The 16,608-nt window shown below is 33.4% G+C and overlaps 1 protein-coding gene across 3 annotated transcripts in view; it reads left to right on the forward strand.

Moving 5' to 3' along the window:
• Nucleotides 1-16,608, forward strand: part of Dnajb14 (DnaJ heat shock protein family (Hsp40) member B14) — a 45,829-nt gene that overhangs the window by 9,663 nt on the left and 19,558 nt on the right. Inside the window, exons 2-4 of one of the 3 annotated variants that reach the window (XR_006854894.2) lie at nt 4,884-5,055; nt 8,346-8,436; nt 12,529-12,666. Coding sequence is in view for 2 of the 3 variants with exons in the window: in XM_046458948.2 (XP_046314904.1) it covers nt 4,884-5,055; nt 12,529-12,674 (318 nt within the window). In the remaining variant the exon portion in view is untranslated. Of the gene's footprint in view, nt 1-4,883; nt 5,056-8,345; nt 8,437-12,528; nt 12,675-16,608 lie in introns of those variants that run through there. The other 2 variants (XM_046458948.2, XM_046458950.2) reach the window with 2 other exon arrangements.

Raw genomic sequence — 16,608 nt, forward strand, 5'->3', positions numbered from 1 at the left:
TTTATTTCTTTATATATCATTTGCTCTTTTTTGCCTAGATGCCGAGTTAATTTTACTAGAATGTGTCTTTTTGCTATGCTAGTTATTCTTAGTACTCTTAGGTATGTGATTTAGCCTTGTATAGTTTAGATGTTTTAGTATATTATTGTTATATTTGTTTTATTATTTTTCTTTTTCAGAATACCTGTTGTACATATGTTGGATCTTCTTCAGATACCTTCAGTATTTGTCACTTTCTCTCAAAATTTTTTTAATTTAAAATATTTTAATTTTTTAGATTTCCATCCTTTTATATCTTCTTTCTCATAAATTTTTCTGGTATTTTTATAACTCTATTTCTTCTATTTTGGCTTTTTCCTGAGTTTTTGCACCTAAGTTCTGGATAGATAATTTCTGAGGTGGTTGTAATTTTTATTCGTGTTTACCCTTTCATATCATGTGTTGTTTCTTAAAGCCCCTTGATCTTGTTTTGAAGTATTAGTAGATGAGAAAAATCTGTGTAGTGTTCCATCATTGTCTTTAGAGATTTGTTTATACTTACTCTTTTTTTCCTTATAATAATTTGTATTAGACCTCCACAATGTTCTTTTATTCTTTTTTATGTGATGTTAATTTAGCCTTTCTGAATACACAGCGATCCTTCAGTTTTTGTATAAAATGTTTAAGAATGTCACCTTGCCATTTGAGAATGTCTCATTCCTTTCTCCTTCACCACTTTAATCTGGAGTTTCTCTTTTCTTTTTTCCCTTTGTCTCTATCCTCTTCAGTTTAGGTCCTATTCCCAGCAGTTTCTCCTTGTTCTGGAAGAGAATTTTGATTGATTGGTTTTATCAGTTTGTAGTAACTGGAGTGTTCTGTGCCTGTAGTCTTTATTGTAGACCCTTGCACTCGTGCTGTTATGATGCTGTTTTTATATTATAGCTATCATAAAACTCATTCTTTTTAACACACTTTGCTTAGTTTTGCCTGTTGCTTATTTTGAGTTTTTTTTTCCTGTTCTTTCGGCTGGCAAATGCCCCATTGCTATTTTCTGCTTCTCACACATTTCTAATATCTCCGCAGATCTTTTTAGCTTGGTGGTAGTCCCTACCTTGTATTTGGGTGTTTTGTGCATGAAGTTTTGACTTTGTTATTTAATTGCTCTGATTTTATGAGGGAATATGGAGAAATTTAAAATTTAACTTGCTGTCACAGCCTTTGTCCCAGAATTCCCCCCAAATTTTTCATGTTTAAATGTTGTGAACGACTACCTGCTAGACTGATGACTTCCCTTGTGATTGCATTAAGTACGAACTAAACTACAGTTAATAGTTGACTACATATTGTATTTCTGTTGTTAATAACTATAAGATTGCTGTCTAAATTTAGTATTTTTCTACCATCTATAACAATAGATTTTATAAGAACTAAATTTCCTATGTCCTTGATTTCTTAAATCTATTAACCAGGGAAAATGAATGGTAGAAAAGTTTATATAAATAATAAATATCTACATATTTACATATTTGCTAACAGCATTGTTGGAATTTTTAAAATACATACATAAAATAGCTTTATTTGAGATGATTCACATACCATATAATTCACTCATTTATAGTATATAGTTAACTTTAACTAAGTGGGTTTTTAGTATATTCACAGAATTGTGCAATCGCCATAACAATTAGTTTTAGAACATTTTCTCACCTCAGAAAGAAACCCCAGGCTAGGCATGGTTGTGTATGCCTGTAGTGCTTGCTACTCAGGAGGCTGAGGCAGGAGGATCGTGAATTTGTAGGTAACCTGGGCAACAATAGTAAGACTCTGTTTCAAGAACAAGAAGATGGGGTTGGGGTTGTGGCTCGCCTAGCACGAGCAAGGTACTGGGTTCGATCCTCAGCACCACATAAAAATAAAGGTATCGTGTCCAACTATAACTAAAAAAAATATTTAAAAACACAACAACAACAAAAAGAAGTTGAAACCCCATACTCATTAGCCACCACACTTAATTTCTCAATTATACTCTCCTCACCATCCCTATACTGTACAATTGGCAATAACTGATCTTTCTAACTCATTTTACCTGTTCTGAACCTTTCATATAAATAGATATACAGCGTAGACATTTCATGCAGCATTTTTTGTGTTATTGACTTCTTTTACTTAGCATAATGTTTTCACAATTTATCCATGTTGTACATGTACCCAGTACCTTTTTTTAAATTTTCAAATAATATACTATTGTCTAGATAGTTCACATTTTGTTTTTATTTGTTTCCACTATTTTGTTATGAATAATGTTGCTGTCAATATTCATGAACCAGTTTTGTACAGATATTTGTTTTTATTTATCTTGGGTATATAACTAGTAATGAGATTGAGTCAAATGGTAATTTTTTTAAGAAAAACTACCAATTTTTCAAAGCGGCTGCACCATTTTACATTCCCACAGGCAGTGTAGTTAGGGTACCAGTTTCTGCACATCCTTGTCAGCACTAATTATTGTCCATCTTTTTGACTAAAGCCATTCTAATGAATGTGCATTGGTATCTCACTGTGGTTTTGATTTTCATTTCTGTAGTGGCTAATGACAGTGAACAACTGTTTCATATGGGTCATTCATTTAAATCTCTTAGAGAAATGTCTTTTCAGGTTCTTTGTGCCATAGTTTTTGTTTGTTGCTTTTTTTTTTTTTTTTTTCTTCCTTTTGAGACAGAGTCTCCCTATGTTGCTCAGGCTGGTCTTCAACTCCTGGGCTCAAGCAGTCCTCTTGCCTCAGCCTTCCTGAGTAGCTGGAAATAGGTATGCATCACCTTGCTGGACTTTCACCCCATGCTTTTAATTTTTTTTTTTTTTTTGCCTTCTTATTGAATTGTAAGACTTCTTTTTATGTTCCTGACACATTTCTTTTATCAGATGTGATTCTCAAATATTTTCTTCTATTCGGTGGATTTTCTTCACTTTATTGATGATAGCTTTTGAAGTACAAAAGTGTTTAACTTTGATTAAATGCACATTGCCTACTTTTTCCTTTGCAATTTTGATGTTGCATGTAAGAGTATTTATCTAAACCAAAGTTACAAAGATTTATTCATATATTGTCTTACCAGAGTTTTGTAGTTTTAGCTATTTACCTTTAAGTGTATGCTTTATTTTGAGTTAATTTTTGAGTATGGTGTGAGGTAGGGGGCCCAAATTAACTCTTTAACAAGTGGATATCTGTTTGACCCACAAGTTTTGAGATACAGTGTTTTCATTGTTATTCTTTTAAGTATTTTCAAATTTCTGTGATGATTATTTCTTTGATGAGTTTTGTGGATTTTTTTTTTATTTCCACCACATTTGTGTGTTTTTTAGTTAAAGTTTTATGATTGATTTTTTACTGAAATGTATTTTGCTTATAGATTGTGGTACATATGGCACTAGTTCTTAGAGATTTTCAGAAGATATCTCTATGGCCTGGATATAATATGGTCTATTTTCATTCCTGTGTGCCAGGAAAAAATGAATATTCATCAGTTGAATTTACTTTATGTCATTTATTAATTGAAATGTGTTAAAATCTTCAAAAAAGCAGAATGTGGTGGCATGTGCCTATAGTTCCAGCTGTTTGGGAGGCTGAGGTGGGAAGATGAATTGAGACCAGGAATTTAAAGCTTCCCTGGATAACATAGTAAAACCCTGTTCCCCCCCCCCCCACACACACACACACACACAAAAAATTAAGATGGTAAATTTTTTCTTTTTTTCCTTTTAGTTTTGTTAACTTTTAATGTATAAATTCTAATATGGAACATTTCAAGCATATACAAAAGGAAAGAAAATATTATCACTATCACCCATCTTTTTTTTTTTTTTTTTTTCTTTTTGTACTAGAGCTTTAACCCAGGGGCACTTTAGTACTGAGTCACATGCTACCCCTTTTTAATTTTATTTTGAAATGGGTTCTTACTTAATTGCTTAGGGTTTGACTAAGTAGTTAAGACGGGCCTTGAACTTGGAATCCTCTTGCCTCAGCCTCCTAAGTCCTCAGGATTATAGGAGTGTTCCATTGTGCCTGACTCACAAATTTATCTTAACCACTTTGAATATATACAGCCAATCTGAGTTCATACATTTGCTCAACCCCAATTTTTATTGATTCTCCCCCCACCCCCATCATTTTTTTCTATCTTTTTTTTTTTTTTTTGTGATGCTGGGGATTGAACCCAGGTCTCCCTAGATCATTTTAAAGCAAATCCTAAACACAATTATTGTTGTTTCATACATTCATTGTTTAGATTTATAGCTACACATTTACTGCAATATTTGTTCACCATTCTTTTTGTACCTCAGCCTAACTGGAAACATTTTTCTTTTGTCTGAAATGTAAATATTACAGTATTATTCAGTGCAACTCTTAGCAATAAAGTTTCTCATTCTTTGTGAAAATGTTTTTATCTTGTGCACATTATGGAAGACTAATGCAGAGCCCAAGTTGACAGTTATTTTTTTTCCTGAGTATTTTGAAAATAATACAGTGTCTTTTGGCTCCTGTTGTTGCTGTTGAGAAATAAACAAGTCTAATTTCTGTTTCTTTCTGGATAATCTCATTAGCTACTTAAAGACTATCTTTTGGTATTCTGTAATTTTACTTAACAAATAAAAGTTTGCCATAAATAATTGAAGAATAGTAATTTCAAGTTATTAACTTTAAATTTCTTAACATTCAGTTTTTACATGGTGAATAGTGTTCTTTAAACAGTTAAGTATGTAAGGGAATACTTGCTATTTAAGAAGACCCTATGGCAGATCTTTTTGGAGTACACAGTTTGTAATTTGTCTGCTTTAAAACTTTCTTCATAAGATCTTATATATGAAACTTGATGTAAACAGGCATAACGTACTTTATCTTTGTACAGCACTATTGGAGATAATTATGAAAAATGGAAGCACTGCTGGAAATAGCCCTCATTGCCGAAAACCATCAGGTGCTGGTGATCAGAGCAAACCCAATTGCACAAAGGACAGCATATCTGGTGGTGGTGAAAGTGGAAAAGGCTATACCAAAGACCAAATAGATGGAGTTCTCAGGTAGGAATATGATTTATGTCTCAATTTATAATTGATACCAGTGTAATTTTTTGATGTTCCAACAGAACAAAGGAATTAACTCCAGTGTTTTTTGCTTCATATCCTTATGAAATTAGTCTGTAAAGTTTTCAGCTTTATGGAAGGTTCCATCTTTTAAATTAACTGTGTTACAAAGCTGCTTCAGACTTTTTTTTTTAAGGAAAACTGTTTCAATTTTTTACACAGTACATTGTTGAGGTCATGATACTGAAAGAAGATGAAGAGTTGTTTGGTCTTACATATATATAAATGCAGTAGGAGAATTTCATATGAGGAAAATTGAGAGCAATATCAACAGCTTTCAGTTTCATACATATATTAATGAAGGATTTTTTTCTATTTATATTTTTTCAAGGCTGTCTTCAAATATGTGCAACCACCATAATGTCTTCTTCTTTTAATATTTTTTTCTTACTTAGATTATTCTATCTCTGTTTTATTTTTACCTCATGATACACTTCTATGAAAAGCAGAAGAATTAGGTAGAGTTGAAAAATTATGAACTGAGGTTTGGAGATCTGGTCTTACTGATTTTATAAATAAGGCAAAGTTTTCAGGTAGTAAAAAGAACGCAGAATAATAGACTGTTTTGTTTCCTGCTACAACTTAAAGAAAGTTGTGTTGATATTGTGTCAAGGTTACTTTCCTAGGGAAACTAAAGTTTAAAGATGATTGAATCCAAACAGTGATTAATCAGATAGTTCTCTGGAGAGTGAATTATAGCATAACTTAAGTGAATAGTAGTTAAAACTAGTTAGATTAAGTCCTTTCCTTTTGCCATTTCCTATTTCTCTTTTTAAAATTTTTCTTCCTCTCTTATCCTTTTTTTCCTCCTTTTATACTCCTTTTTTTCTCATTTGTTTACTTACCGTAATTAGTAATTGAAGTATATTTGAGATGCAAGCTTTATTTATTAAGGAAAGTGATTTGTCACCATGCCTTATAAATCAAATATCAATGTGTTTGTATTTTGTTTTTTTTCTATCTATATTTAAATATAAAGCTGGATTATAATATTTTATCTGGATGTGGTCATAAGGAAAGAAGGACCCCCTAGTCATGGTAAAGCCATGATAAAGGGTATTTGATTTGTATGCACTTTGAGAATATCCATAATGCTGCTAAGCACTTTTCTAACTGTAGTACTGTGTCAGACATGGCTGAATAAGTGAGATAAGTAAATAAGTAAGAGACTGACCAGCTTTTGGATTTTTTTCAGAAAAAGCTTTAGGAAAGCAGTGTGATGAAACATTCCTGGAAACCACATCCTAAAACAAATTGTATTTTCTTTTACTTTATGTTGGTAGAGCATATTCTCCATGAAGGATTCAGAATAAAGTTAATGCATATTATGCAATTTTTTTTTTTTTTTGGTTATTATTTTCCCGTCCTAGAATATAGAATTATCTACATGTTTGAAAGTTTCATGAGAAAACTGTAGTTCAAAGTTTTGGGGAGTAAATAATCTTCTAAATCTGTTGTTAGTTTTAAAAATCTTTATTTCTTCATCTCTTCTACCCTAATGTCAGAGGGTGGGAGTAGCCCAAGGTATGATATAAATAAGTAAGGAAGAGATATTTTATACCTTTGTTTCAGTATTGATTGATTTTATATGTGTATGTTTCTCCTAAATCCAAAGGTCTTGGTTTTAGGTGGGGCTAGGTACATCCTGAGATTAGAAGAATAAAAGATGATGGTGGGTGTAGATATACTCTGTGTGTTATCAGAGTTGGAAGACAGACATAAAATATTGAGGGAGTTTTTGTCTGATGGCTTATATTCTGTTTTCTAAGAGTTAGAAGAGAGAGGTTGAAAGCTTGAGCGGTGTAGTAGAAGTATGAGATGTATGCAAAGAAGAAAGCAAAGGGAATGGAAAAATTGCTGATTTATCATTGAAGGTGCAGACACTTTGAGGCCATGAATTCCTCATAGGTAGTAAAATTAGTTTAGTATTATATCTGTATTAGAGATTTATTCTCTAACTCAATAATTTTATTATATTCTTTTATTTAACAAATATGTATTTTTTCCCTTTAGGACTGATGTGGTTGGAACATTCTTTTAGGAGCATCCCAGGTTTACTCAAAATATTTAAGTCAGTATCTTACTTAAGAGTTGCTTTGCTAGGGGAGTGAAGGGAGGGGAGGGGATTTGGGGATAGGAAGGATAGTAGAATGAAACAGATATTTATTACCTTATGTACATATATGACTGCATGATCAATGTGATTCCACAACATGTACCATCAGAAAAATGAGAAATTATACCCCATTAATGTATGATATATCAAAGTGCATAAATGCTTTCTACTGTCATGTATAACTAATTAAAACAAATTTTAAAAATTTATGAAGTAAAAAAAAGTTGTTTTGCTGAATCATATAGTACTTATTCATTGTGTTAGTTTTCATAAGCGTTGCTTTAGTGAGGAACAGAAAAGCAAACACATACTGTATGGTTTTGTGTTTTGTTTTACCTATACACAGGGGATTTTTCTCACAAAAGCATGTTACCTTGTTGGTGAGTACGATTGTGCAAATAAGTTGCTCAGTGACAATTTGACTCAATAGGGAGAAGCCATGCAATAATACTGTATTCATTGCATAAGTAAGAGCTACCTTATAGTAAGATTGAAGAAAAATTTTATAACTTAGTTAACTAGTATACTGTGAAATTAACCTCTATTTGTTGTTTTTGAGTCAAAATATTAAAAAATAATTGAGGAAAGTATCATGGATCTTATTTGAACAAGCTATTAATATATAATTGAAAAAGACCATCTTTATTTAAAAGTATAAGATTAGCATGAAATCATTAATAGAGCTATTATATGTATCTAAGAACATTTCTGTACAACTCTTAATTTAGTAGAATTATAGGGATTTGAATTTTAAGATTTGGCTTAAGCTCTATTTCTTTAAATGAAAAGAAAATAAGTCATTTTGCTAAACTTGTAAAAGAAATAATCCTTTGTCTCAGAAATAAGTATTTCCTCCAACACCAGTTAAATTTGGAGCCTATTTAAATAATCAGGTATAACACATAAAAAAAGAGAATTGAAAGATGACCCTCCTTTCTTACTCACATAAAGGCTGGACTAGACATACTTTTCTCATTATTAATCTCCATGCAGATCTTTTTGGCCTTGTGCAATATTCCCTTCCAAAATAGGTAATGGGTTGTCCCTGTGTTTCACTTTTTTTATGTTATAAAGAAAAGAGGTTTATTTTGGTTTATGGTTCTGGTTCAAGGTTGAGAGGCTGTATCTATTGATGGCCTTCTTGCTGGCGTAGTCCCAAAGCAGCACGGGGCATCATGTGGCAAAAGACAGAGCATGCATGTGTGAGTTACCCCTTTTTAATGTATTTTTTATTCTTTGGTAAGGTTGAAGAAGGTTCTAATCTTTCAGAAAAGAGCAGACTGTAAAAATTGTGACAAATACATATAGATGGTGAGAAAGATCATGATGAACAACACTAAGAAAGTAGATATGTGAATGGTAATTCTTATTCAGATGTGAAAAAATAGGTGAATGAAGTGTACTGGGAGCATTGTTTGAAATACATAGTCGTCATCTTGTCCATTAGCGACTTTACATCTTTGTTCTGGCTTCTCAAGAATTTTTCTTCCAATATGTCATGAAAAATTAACAGCAGGAAAGATATGGTGGAGCTGGATACAGCTAAGAATTAGTGAAATAATTGTTTTTCCTGTCTAGACTTTCTCTCTTGTCAAGTCTTAGGTTTATGAGGTATATCTAGAACACTGAGAATTATATCCTATTTTTTCCTATACAATCTATCAACCCTTTCCCCAGTTGGCTTTTTCCATTGCTTAACCTTTTGTGCTCAGGAACTATCAACAAAACAATTTTAGAGTGTTAATCTGGAATATAATTAAACCTCTTACATATTCAAGTCAAATTGTAATGGCTTTAGGATTTTTCAGTGTTTATCACTATCTTTTCTGCATTCAGGTAGTTCTGCTGTATTCTTAGCTCTATTTCTCATTGCACAGTCTGCTTTTAACTGCTTCTTCTCTATTCCAAATTGACTCTGTTGGCAGCTACATTTCACTATAGCATTCATCACCATTTCTGTTCTTTTTACCCTTCCATTCCATCTGAGCATCCTTCCATCCCTCCATCCATCCTGTCTGTCCAATCATCCAACACATATAGAGAACAAGACATAATCGCTGCCTTTAAAAGAGCCTCTATTCTAGAAGAGTAGTCAGAAAAGTAAACAGGCAATACATTGTGGTAATTGTTGGGATAAAACTAAATTTAGAGGGCTTTGGAAGCATTTAAGAGAGGCATCAAACCTCTAAGTATTTAGGTTTATTCAGTGTTTATCAGTATCTTGGGAAAAAATAATTAAACTGAGGTCTGAAGAAGTTGTAGAAACTAAACAAGAAAAAAGTAGGGCTGGGTGAGACAGGATGGATTGCAAGTTTGAGGCTAGTTCAGGCAATAAAGTGAGACCCTGTCTCAAAATAAAAAGGACTGGGAATGTAGCTCAGTAGCTGAGTGCTTGCCTGACATTCCTGAGGCCCTGGATTCAGTAATAAATTGCCAAAACAAAGGCAGAGATGGAGCATTCCGGCCATCAAGAAAGAATATTTGTAAATATCTAGGAGGGAAGAGAGTCTGCTTAAGTAATGATTATAAGAAGGAAGTGGAAAGGGAGAGGAGAGTCACTGTGGAGTCTGAAGGGGCTCTTTTGTCTTTTTTATTCTGGTTCTGAGACAGCAAGATTTTAAAATCAAACAAACAGAATCATTATTTGTGAGTCTTCTCCAATTACCCTCTTTAAAATAGCAAGGTTAGCCGGTTTGGCAGTACATGCCTGTAATCCCAGCTACTCCAGAGGCTGAAGTAGGAGGATCACAAGTTCAAAGCCAGCCTTAGCAATTTAGCCAGGACCTAAGCAACTGAGTGAGGCCCTATCAAAATAGAAACAAAGGTCTGGGGGGTGTTGCTCAGTGGTAAAGCACCCCTGGGTTCAATCCCCAGTACCAACAATAAAATACCATAGCAAGTTTACCCCTTTGTTTTATATTACTCTTTACCCCTTAATTTTTCTCCAAATGTTTATCACAATATGATATACTTTATATTTTACTTATGTATTTATTTCTTGCTTATCCTCTCCCATTTCTAATGTTAATGAGACTAGAGACTTTTTTTTTTTTTGACTGGTTTATTCACCATTGTAGCATCTGAAACAGTGCCTAGCTAAAAGTAAATGGTCAGTAAATTTTTGTTAAAGAAATAAATCCTTATGCTCATCTATTACTTGGCTGTGTGACTTTAGACAACTTACTCAACCACTCAAAGCCGTGATTTCCTCATTGGCAAAATAGGAATAGTAGGGGCTGGGGTTGTGGCTCAGCGGGAGCACTCACCTAGCACATGAGAGGCCTTGGGTTCAATCCTCAGCACCACGTAAAAATAAATAAAATAAAAGTATTGTATCCCAACTACAACTAAAAAAAAATAAATATTTTTTAAAAATAGGAATAGTAATAATAAATGAAGTAATTTGTATAAAATAATCAGCACAATAAAACTCCTTTAATTCTTTATATGAAATCTTTGTGACCAAATAGTTTGGAACTTAGAATTATTCATCTTTTAGAAAATTAAGGATAATTATAGACATTATATAACAGCAGGATCTGAAGCAGCAGCCCATATATCATATACAAGTAGCAACACTTTGACAGCAAAACATGCAACTCTTCACCCAAATTGGATAAATGAATACTGAATTATGCATCACATTAATTTTGGGTTAGATTTTTGCCTCTAAAAGAAATTCAAGTCAGGTTTTAAAATAATTTTTCAAGCTTTATGGACATGGGTATTAGGTAACCATGGATGTAGGTATTAGGGTGAGTGCCACCCTCCTCTCTTTATTTCCTGTTAAATAGTTGCGAAACATATCTAAGAAAATGAGTCTCCAGAGGTGAGGATTTCTGTTTTGTTTACTAATGTATTTCAAGTGCCTAGAACATTGGGGCATAGTTGCTATTCAATTAAGTATGATTGACTGAATAGAAGAAGTGTTGTGTTTTTGAAGTAAAACTGACTTGTGTTTATATTTTAAGTATCTAAAGTAGAAAAAAATAGAATTTTAATTTTTATTAATTTTATAAAGAAGGTGGTATAACAGATTCTTGTTGGTGTGTTTATAAAAATTTTATACATTTCTATGCTCTTATATATAATGCCTCTCCCACTCATCCCCCTCCTGCCCCTTGCCGACACCTCAGTTCATATAACAGAGAATGAATGCTTTCATTATTAAAGGAGAGCAAAGGCTCATTCAATTAAAAAAAAAATATCTGAGAACCTTCCATGTAACAAGCACTGTGATGGCAAGTAGTTTAGTAGTTAATTAAAAAGATGAGCCTTGTGTCTTTTCTGAGTCAGTCTTTGAAGTTCTTTTGTTACCTGTGACCAATTATGCCTCAGATTATTTTACCCATTACTACTACTGTCAAGACATACATACATGGAACACAACTAAAGTTGCAAAGTACAAAAAATTTTGAAACTGTACCATGTCTCTTTTGATGTTGGCGATTGAACTCAGAGCCTCACACATGCTGTGTACACTCTACCACTGATCTGCAACTCCGGATGTGTGATAATGCTGGCATACCAAGGTACTTAACAGTCTTACTCCATTCAGAGTATTCTTTTTCAGCTATTAATGTACTTTAAGTACTCTAGGCTTAATTCTATTTCATCTTTCAGGTATACACTATGTAAATCATCTTTAGGAGTGTGCTCATCACAGTGGAAATGAAGTGTAACAAACAATTTTGTAGTCCCTTGTTGTATTTTATCTACAAAAGCCCCAGTGTCTTCTTCATAGAGTTTCAGATAAATTCTCATTAGCATAATCATGCTGAATTAATGTACCTTCAGGAATAAACCATAGGATACTTCTTTGATTTACATACCTAAACTGTTGCACTGATACTTCATTAGATCTACATTATGCAATAACAAAATTCTTGGAAAGTAATGTATATTTATTTTTAGCTTTGACATACTTTTGGGCAGTTTTGGATTTTTTTTTTTTTTTAATCCATCGAAATGTACTATAAATTGTTCTTACTCTTTCATTTTAGTTACAATGAATGTGCTGTCCTTCATCTACAGTTATCTCTTTAGTTGTGATAAATTGCACTAAGGACATTCTCATGGATCATTCTCCTTAGACTGAGAAGAGATTGGAGGAATGGTCTATGACCAGTCAAGAGAATGAAGCAAACCAGCCCTTAAAGGGATAAGCCATCATTAGATTTTGAGAAAACAATTCACAGATAGTTCTTTATACTATTTTAATAAATTGAAAATTAGAGATATTATATGACATTCTTCCTTGAAATTTACATTGTAATACACTTTCTTGTTTACAGCATTAACAAATGTAAAAATTACTATGAAGTACTTGGAGTTACAAAAGATGCTGGTGATGAAGATTTGAAAAAAGCTTATAGAAAGCTTGCTTTGAAGTTTCATCCAGACAAAAACCATGCACCTGGAGCAACAGATGCTTTTAAAAGTAAAGTAAACTTTTTAAAGCAACTTTACTAAGCTTTTTTAGATTTTACTTGACAGTGTTTCAGAATATTAAATTCTGCTTTTGGACTGGTGCGTTTAGAAATCAGCATAAGCATGGGTCTGCAAACCCTTTAAAACTTTAGTATCAACTTATTTCATGTAGAGTCAAACAAGTGCAGATTTGGCTTCACAAAAGCTACGTGCCAGTTTTGACATAGTCCAAAGTAACTTTTTTAGGTATCCATGCATGCTTTCTAGTTTACTGTGAATAAGTAGAGTGATAATTTTGCATGCACTTTTAGCATATTGCCATCTGGTTCTAAAGTCAACTAAAAGCAAAATGTAGTTTTGAGTTTTTGCTATAGACTGTCTAGAATTCAGGTGTTGGTTAGAATAGCTCTCTCTCTAGTATTCTTATATTTCTATTAAACCCGGCCACTTTTGCAGTCTTTGTATGTAGTTCTGATGTGATTTTCTTCTACTTTTTAAAAACTGGTTTCTTTTCTCCTTCCTACAATTCATTTTTTCTTTATTTTATTTCTCAATATTCTCTCAGGTTCTTTTTTGTTTTTTGGTCAATTTGGTAAATAGTGTCAGCACTATTTTATAATTTTGTGTTTTGTTACAACTTATTTGTAGTTCACTAATAATTTATAGTAAAAATGCTTAAATTTGTGATTTTTTGTGTGAATTTGAGGTGTTAGAATAGGTGTATTATGTTTTCAATAAAATGATGGGGCGTTAGAATAATAGAAAGGAGGTAATCTTTTTTTAGTGTTTTGAAAAGGTGGAAGACTCAATTGATCTTTCATAAAAATACTATTAAAATTGTTTACAAAATAGTTTTATTTCTTGGAAGAAGTTGCCAAGAAAATACATTTGGGAATTACTAATGTGTTCCAATAAAAGCACTGCCAAAGTGGTGCTGGTGAAAGTAAAATACCACAGTGACAGGGAGAGCCTTCTCAGTTTGTTTCCTTAAATTAAAAGTGGCATGTTGAAAGTACAGGAAAAGTTCCTTTTTCAGAAACATTAACAATCATACTTCTGTCAGTTACCTAAAGAATGGATCCAGAAAATAGGGCTGTTATTTTCTGTCTTGCAAATATAGACCTTACGTTATTAAACAGAAATAACACAGATAATAGCACTTGGGTTAATTTCTCATTCAACAGTACAAAAAGTTGGGAAATTTTTGGTAAAATTTTCAAGTAGAATAAATATTTAATTTGTTTTATTGCAGGTGCATAATTTTTACAAAGAATTTTAAATTTTAGTAAACAAAATGTATTTCACATATATAGCAGTTAACCAGAAAAATCACTGACATCTTTAAATAATTTATTATCATGTTACCCCCAATTTAAAAGTTCCACATTATAAGAGCATTTAATTTTAAAATCTTAGAAATATTTGACAATGGATTATTTGCATGTTTGTGTGATCTGCTAGGTGATATCAGTATTAATTCTTCATTAATGTTAAGAACATTAAATATTTTATTTCTCCCACTTCTAAATTGAAGTCATATTAGCATTATGGTCTTTGACTAATACTAAGTATATGCACCTATATTTCTACAACTGGAGTTGCATTTTAAAGAGATGAACTGCATAAATGTCATTCCACAAAGCCACCTAGATTTTCAGTGGGCTGTTTTTGTTTGTTTGTTTTTAATTTGTGTTTTACAGTATTGGGAATGAAACCCAGGGCCTAAAGCACACTAGACACTAAGTTGCTGAGGTTGGCCTTGAACTTGGCAATCCTCCTGTTTTAGCCTTCTCAGTAGTAGGGATTACAGTCATGTACTACTACATCCAGTTCAACAGGATTTTGCAAAGGTGGTTGTGCTTAGGAGTGGTGTCTTTCAGAGTTTTAATGCTCTTTTTTGCAAAATGAGAAACTTATCAACATGCTGAAAGGTGATTTATCTCTAGGGGAGAGGTTTACATTATTCAATACACAAGAGATTATCTGTAAGCCAGCATGCCAATTTATTAGTCCCAAAGAGGATCAGAATTGGGAATTGGCTGATAAGTAGAAACTAGATAGAAAACCCAAGTTGTAATCCATAGATGGTTGGGTTAGCAGATATAGTTTGAACATCATTCAGCTAGTATCATCATACAGAAATGACAGGTTTTGTTAATTTAGCACAAAGGATTTTTGTCATTACTTTCTGAATCATCTTACTTCATTTGATCTTAACTTGGTGTTGGAATATCGAACTATTCTCTCTCTCTTTTTTTTTTTAATATTTATTTTTTAGTTTTCGGCGGTCACAACATCTTTGTTTGTATGTGGTGCTGAGGATCGAACCCGGGCCGCACGCATGCCAGGCGAGCGCGCTACCGCTTGAGCCACATCCCCAGCCCAAACTGTTCTATCTATAAGTAGAGGCAATATGCATTTCTTTTATATGAAAGTTAAAGTGTAGATTGATAGCTTTTGGAAAGATTATTTTATAAAAAATGGAAACCACTTGATTTGCGTCTTCTCCAAGAACAGGAAGAAGTAATTGATTAAGGGAATTAAAATAGATGTTTCATTTGTATGTTTTTGAGAAGCTTTGAAAATAAAAGATTTCTCAAGGTAAGTGTACTATATGTGGCTGTTTGATCATTCCAGTTAGGATTGTAAGTTTTCAAAAGCAGCAAAGATTTTATTTACATATAGAGTGATTTTCACAATATATCTAAATATATTCAGTTTTTTTTTTTTTCATATTTATTTATTTTTTAGTTTTCGGCGGACACAACATCTTTGTTTGTATGTGGTGCTGAGGATCGAACCCCGGCCGCACGCATGCCAGGCGAGCGCGCTACCGCTTGAGCCACATCCCCAGCCCATATTCAGTTTTTTTATATTACCTTTCTCGCTGACATAGATGCCATTAAAACATGCTCAGGCTTAGGACATAGCTCGGTAATAGAATGCTTGTTTAGCATGTGCAAAACCCTGAGTTCGATCTTCAGCACTGCCAACACAAACAAAAAGACAACCAGTTTATATTATCTCTGACTCTCAAGTATTTCAGAGATTATTTGAATAGTACCTCTGCCTATTAGCATCTATGTGAACTCAGTAACAGGGCATTAATTGCTTAAGTGCTTTCTTGAAAAATAGTTATGAATCAGGTGCTGTTGCTTGTATTAGGTCTTGAGTTTAATAATATCTAGAAAAAATAACATGGCAGTGAACTGCTTGGGTGTTTATTTCTTTTTTGTCCCTTGTATTCCAGGTTGGGTGTTGGAGGATCAGGTAACCCCCAAACACCAATGAGCATAGACCAAAAAAAAGCCCTGTAAAAGTTGTGTTGTTGTTCCGCCAAATGACCAGGAAAGGGACAGCCAAGTAAGAAAAATAATAGTAACTCCATAGCAGACAAATCTGACCCTAATCTAATCCATAATGGCCAAAGCTAAGTAGAGACCCCAGACCACCCACCATCTCCATGCTGTAATGAGATGCTCTAACACCCACTCCCCCTGCAGGGGTGGTGACAGACAAATGAGTTGAGAGCTTGGAATTTCACCTGTACTAGGCAGTAAGAAAAGCTCCCACCTTTTTCACTCTTCCCATTCTTTCCTCACAGTGTTAGTAGAGATAACTTAGGGGATTCAGGACTTCTGCCCTTACCTAGAGATTCAATGGTGATCATTGTCCTTCCCACTGGGGTGGTATTAGATGTGGCCTAGTGGATTGCTAGGACTTTCCCCACCATCTAGAGGTAACAAAGCCATATACTTATGGTATCACTGAAGTACATAGAGAGCAGTAATGAGGCAGCCTTTCTCTTCCTAATCAGGTAGACATAAGTAGAGTCTTCATGGGAAACTGGAAATTCCAGCTCCACTCAGCAGTAATGAGGGGCTCCCCCATGCCCTGCTTGGATTGTCATCAGAGTCCAAGAGGGAAGCCTGAACTACTATTTC

This window comes from Marmota monax, unplaced genomic scaffold, assembly GCF_021218885.2.
Source record: "Marmota monax isolate L192 unplaced genomic scaffold, Marmota_monax_Labrador192_F-V1.1 WCK01_AAM20220418_F8-fsc00002, whole genome shotgun sequence".
NCBI lineage: Eukaryota > Metazoa > Chordata > Mammalia > Rodentia > Sciuridae > Marmota > Marmota monax.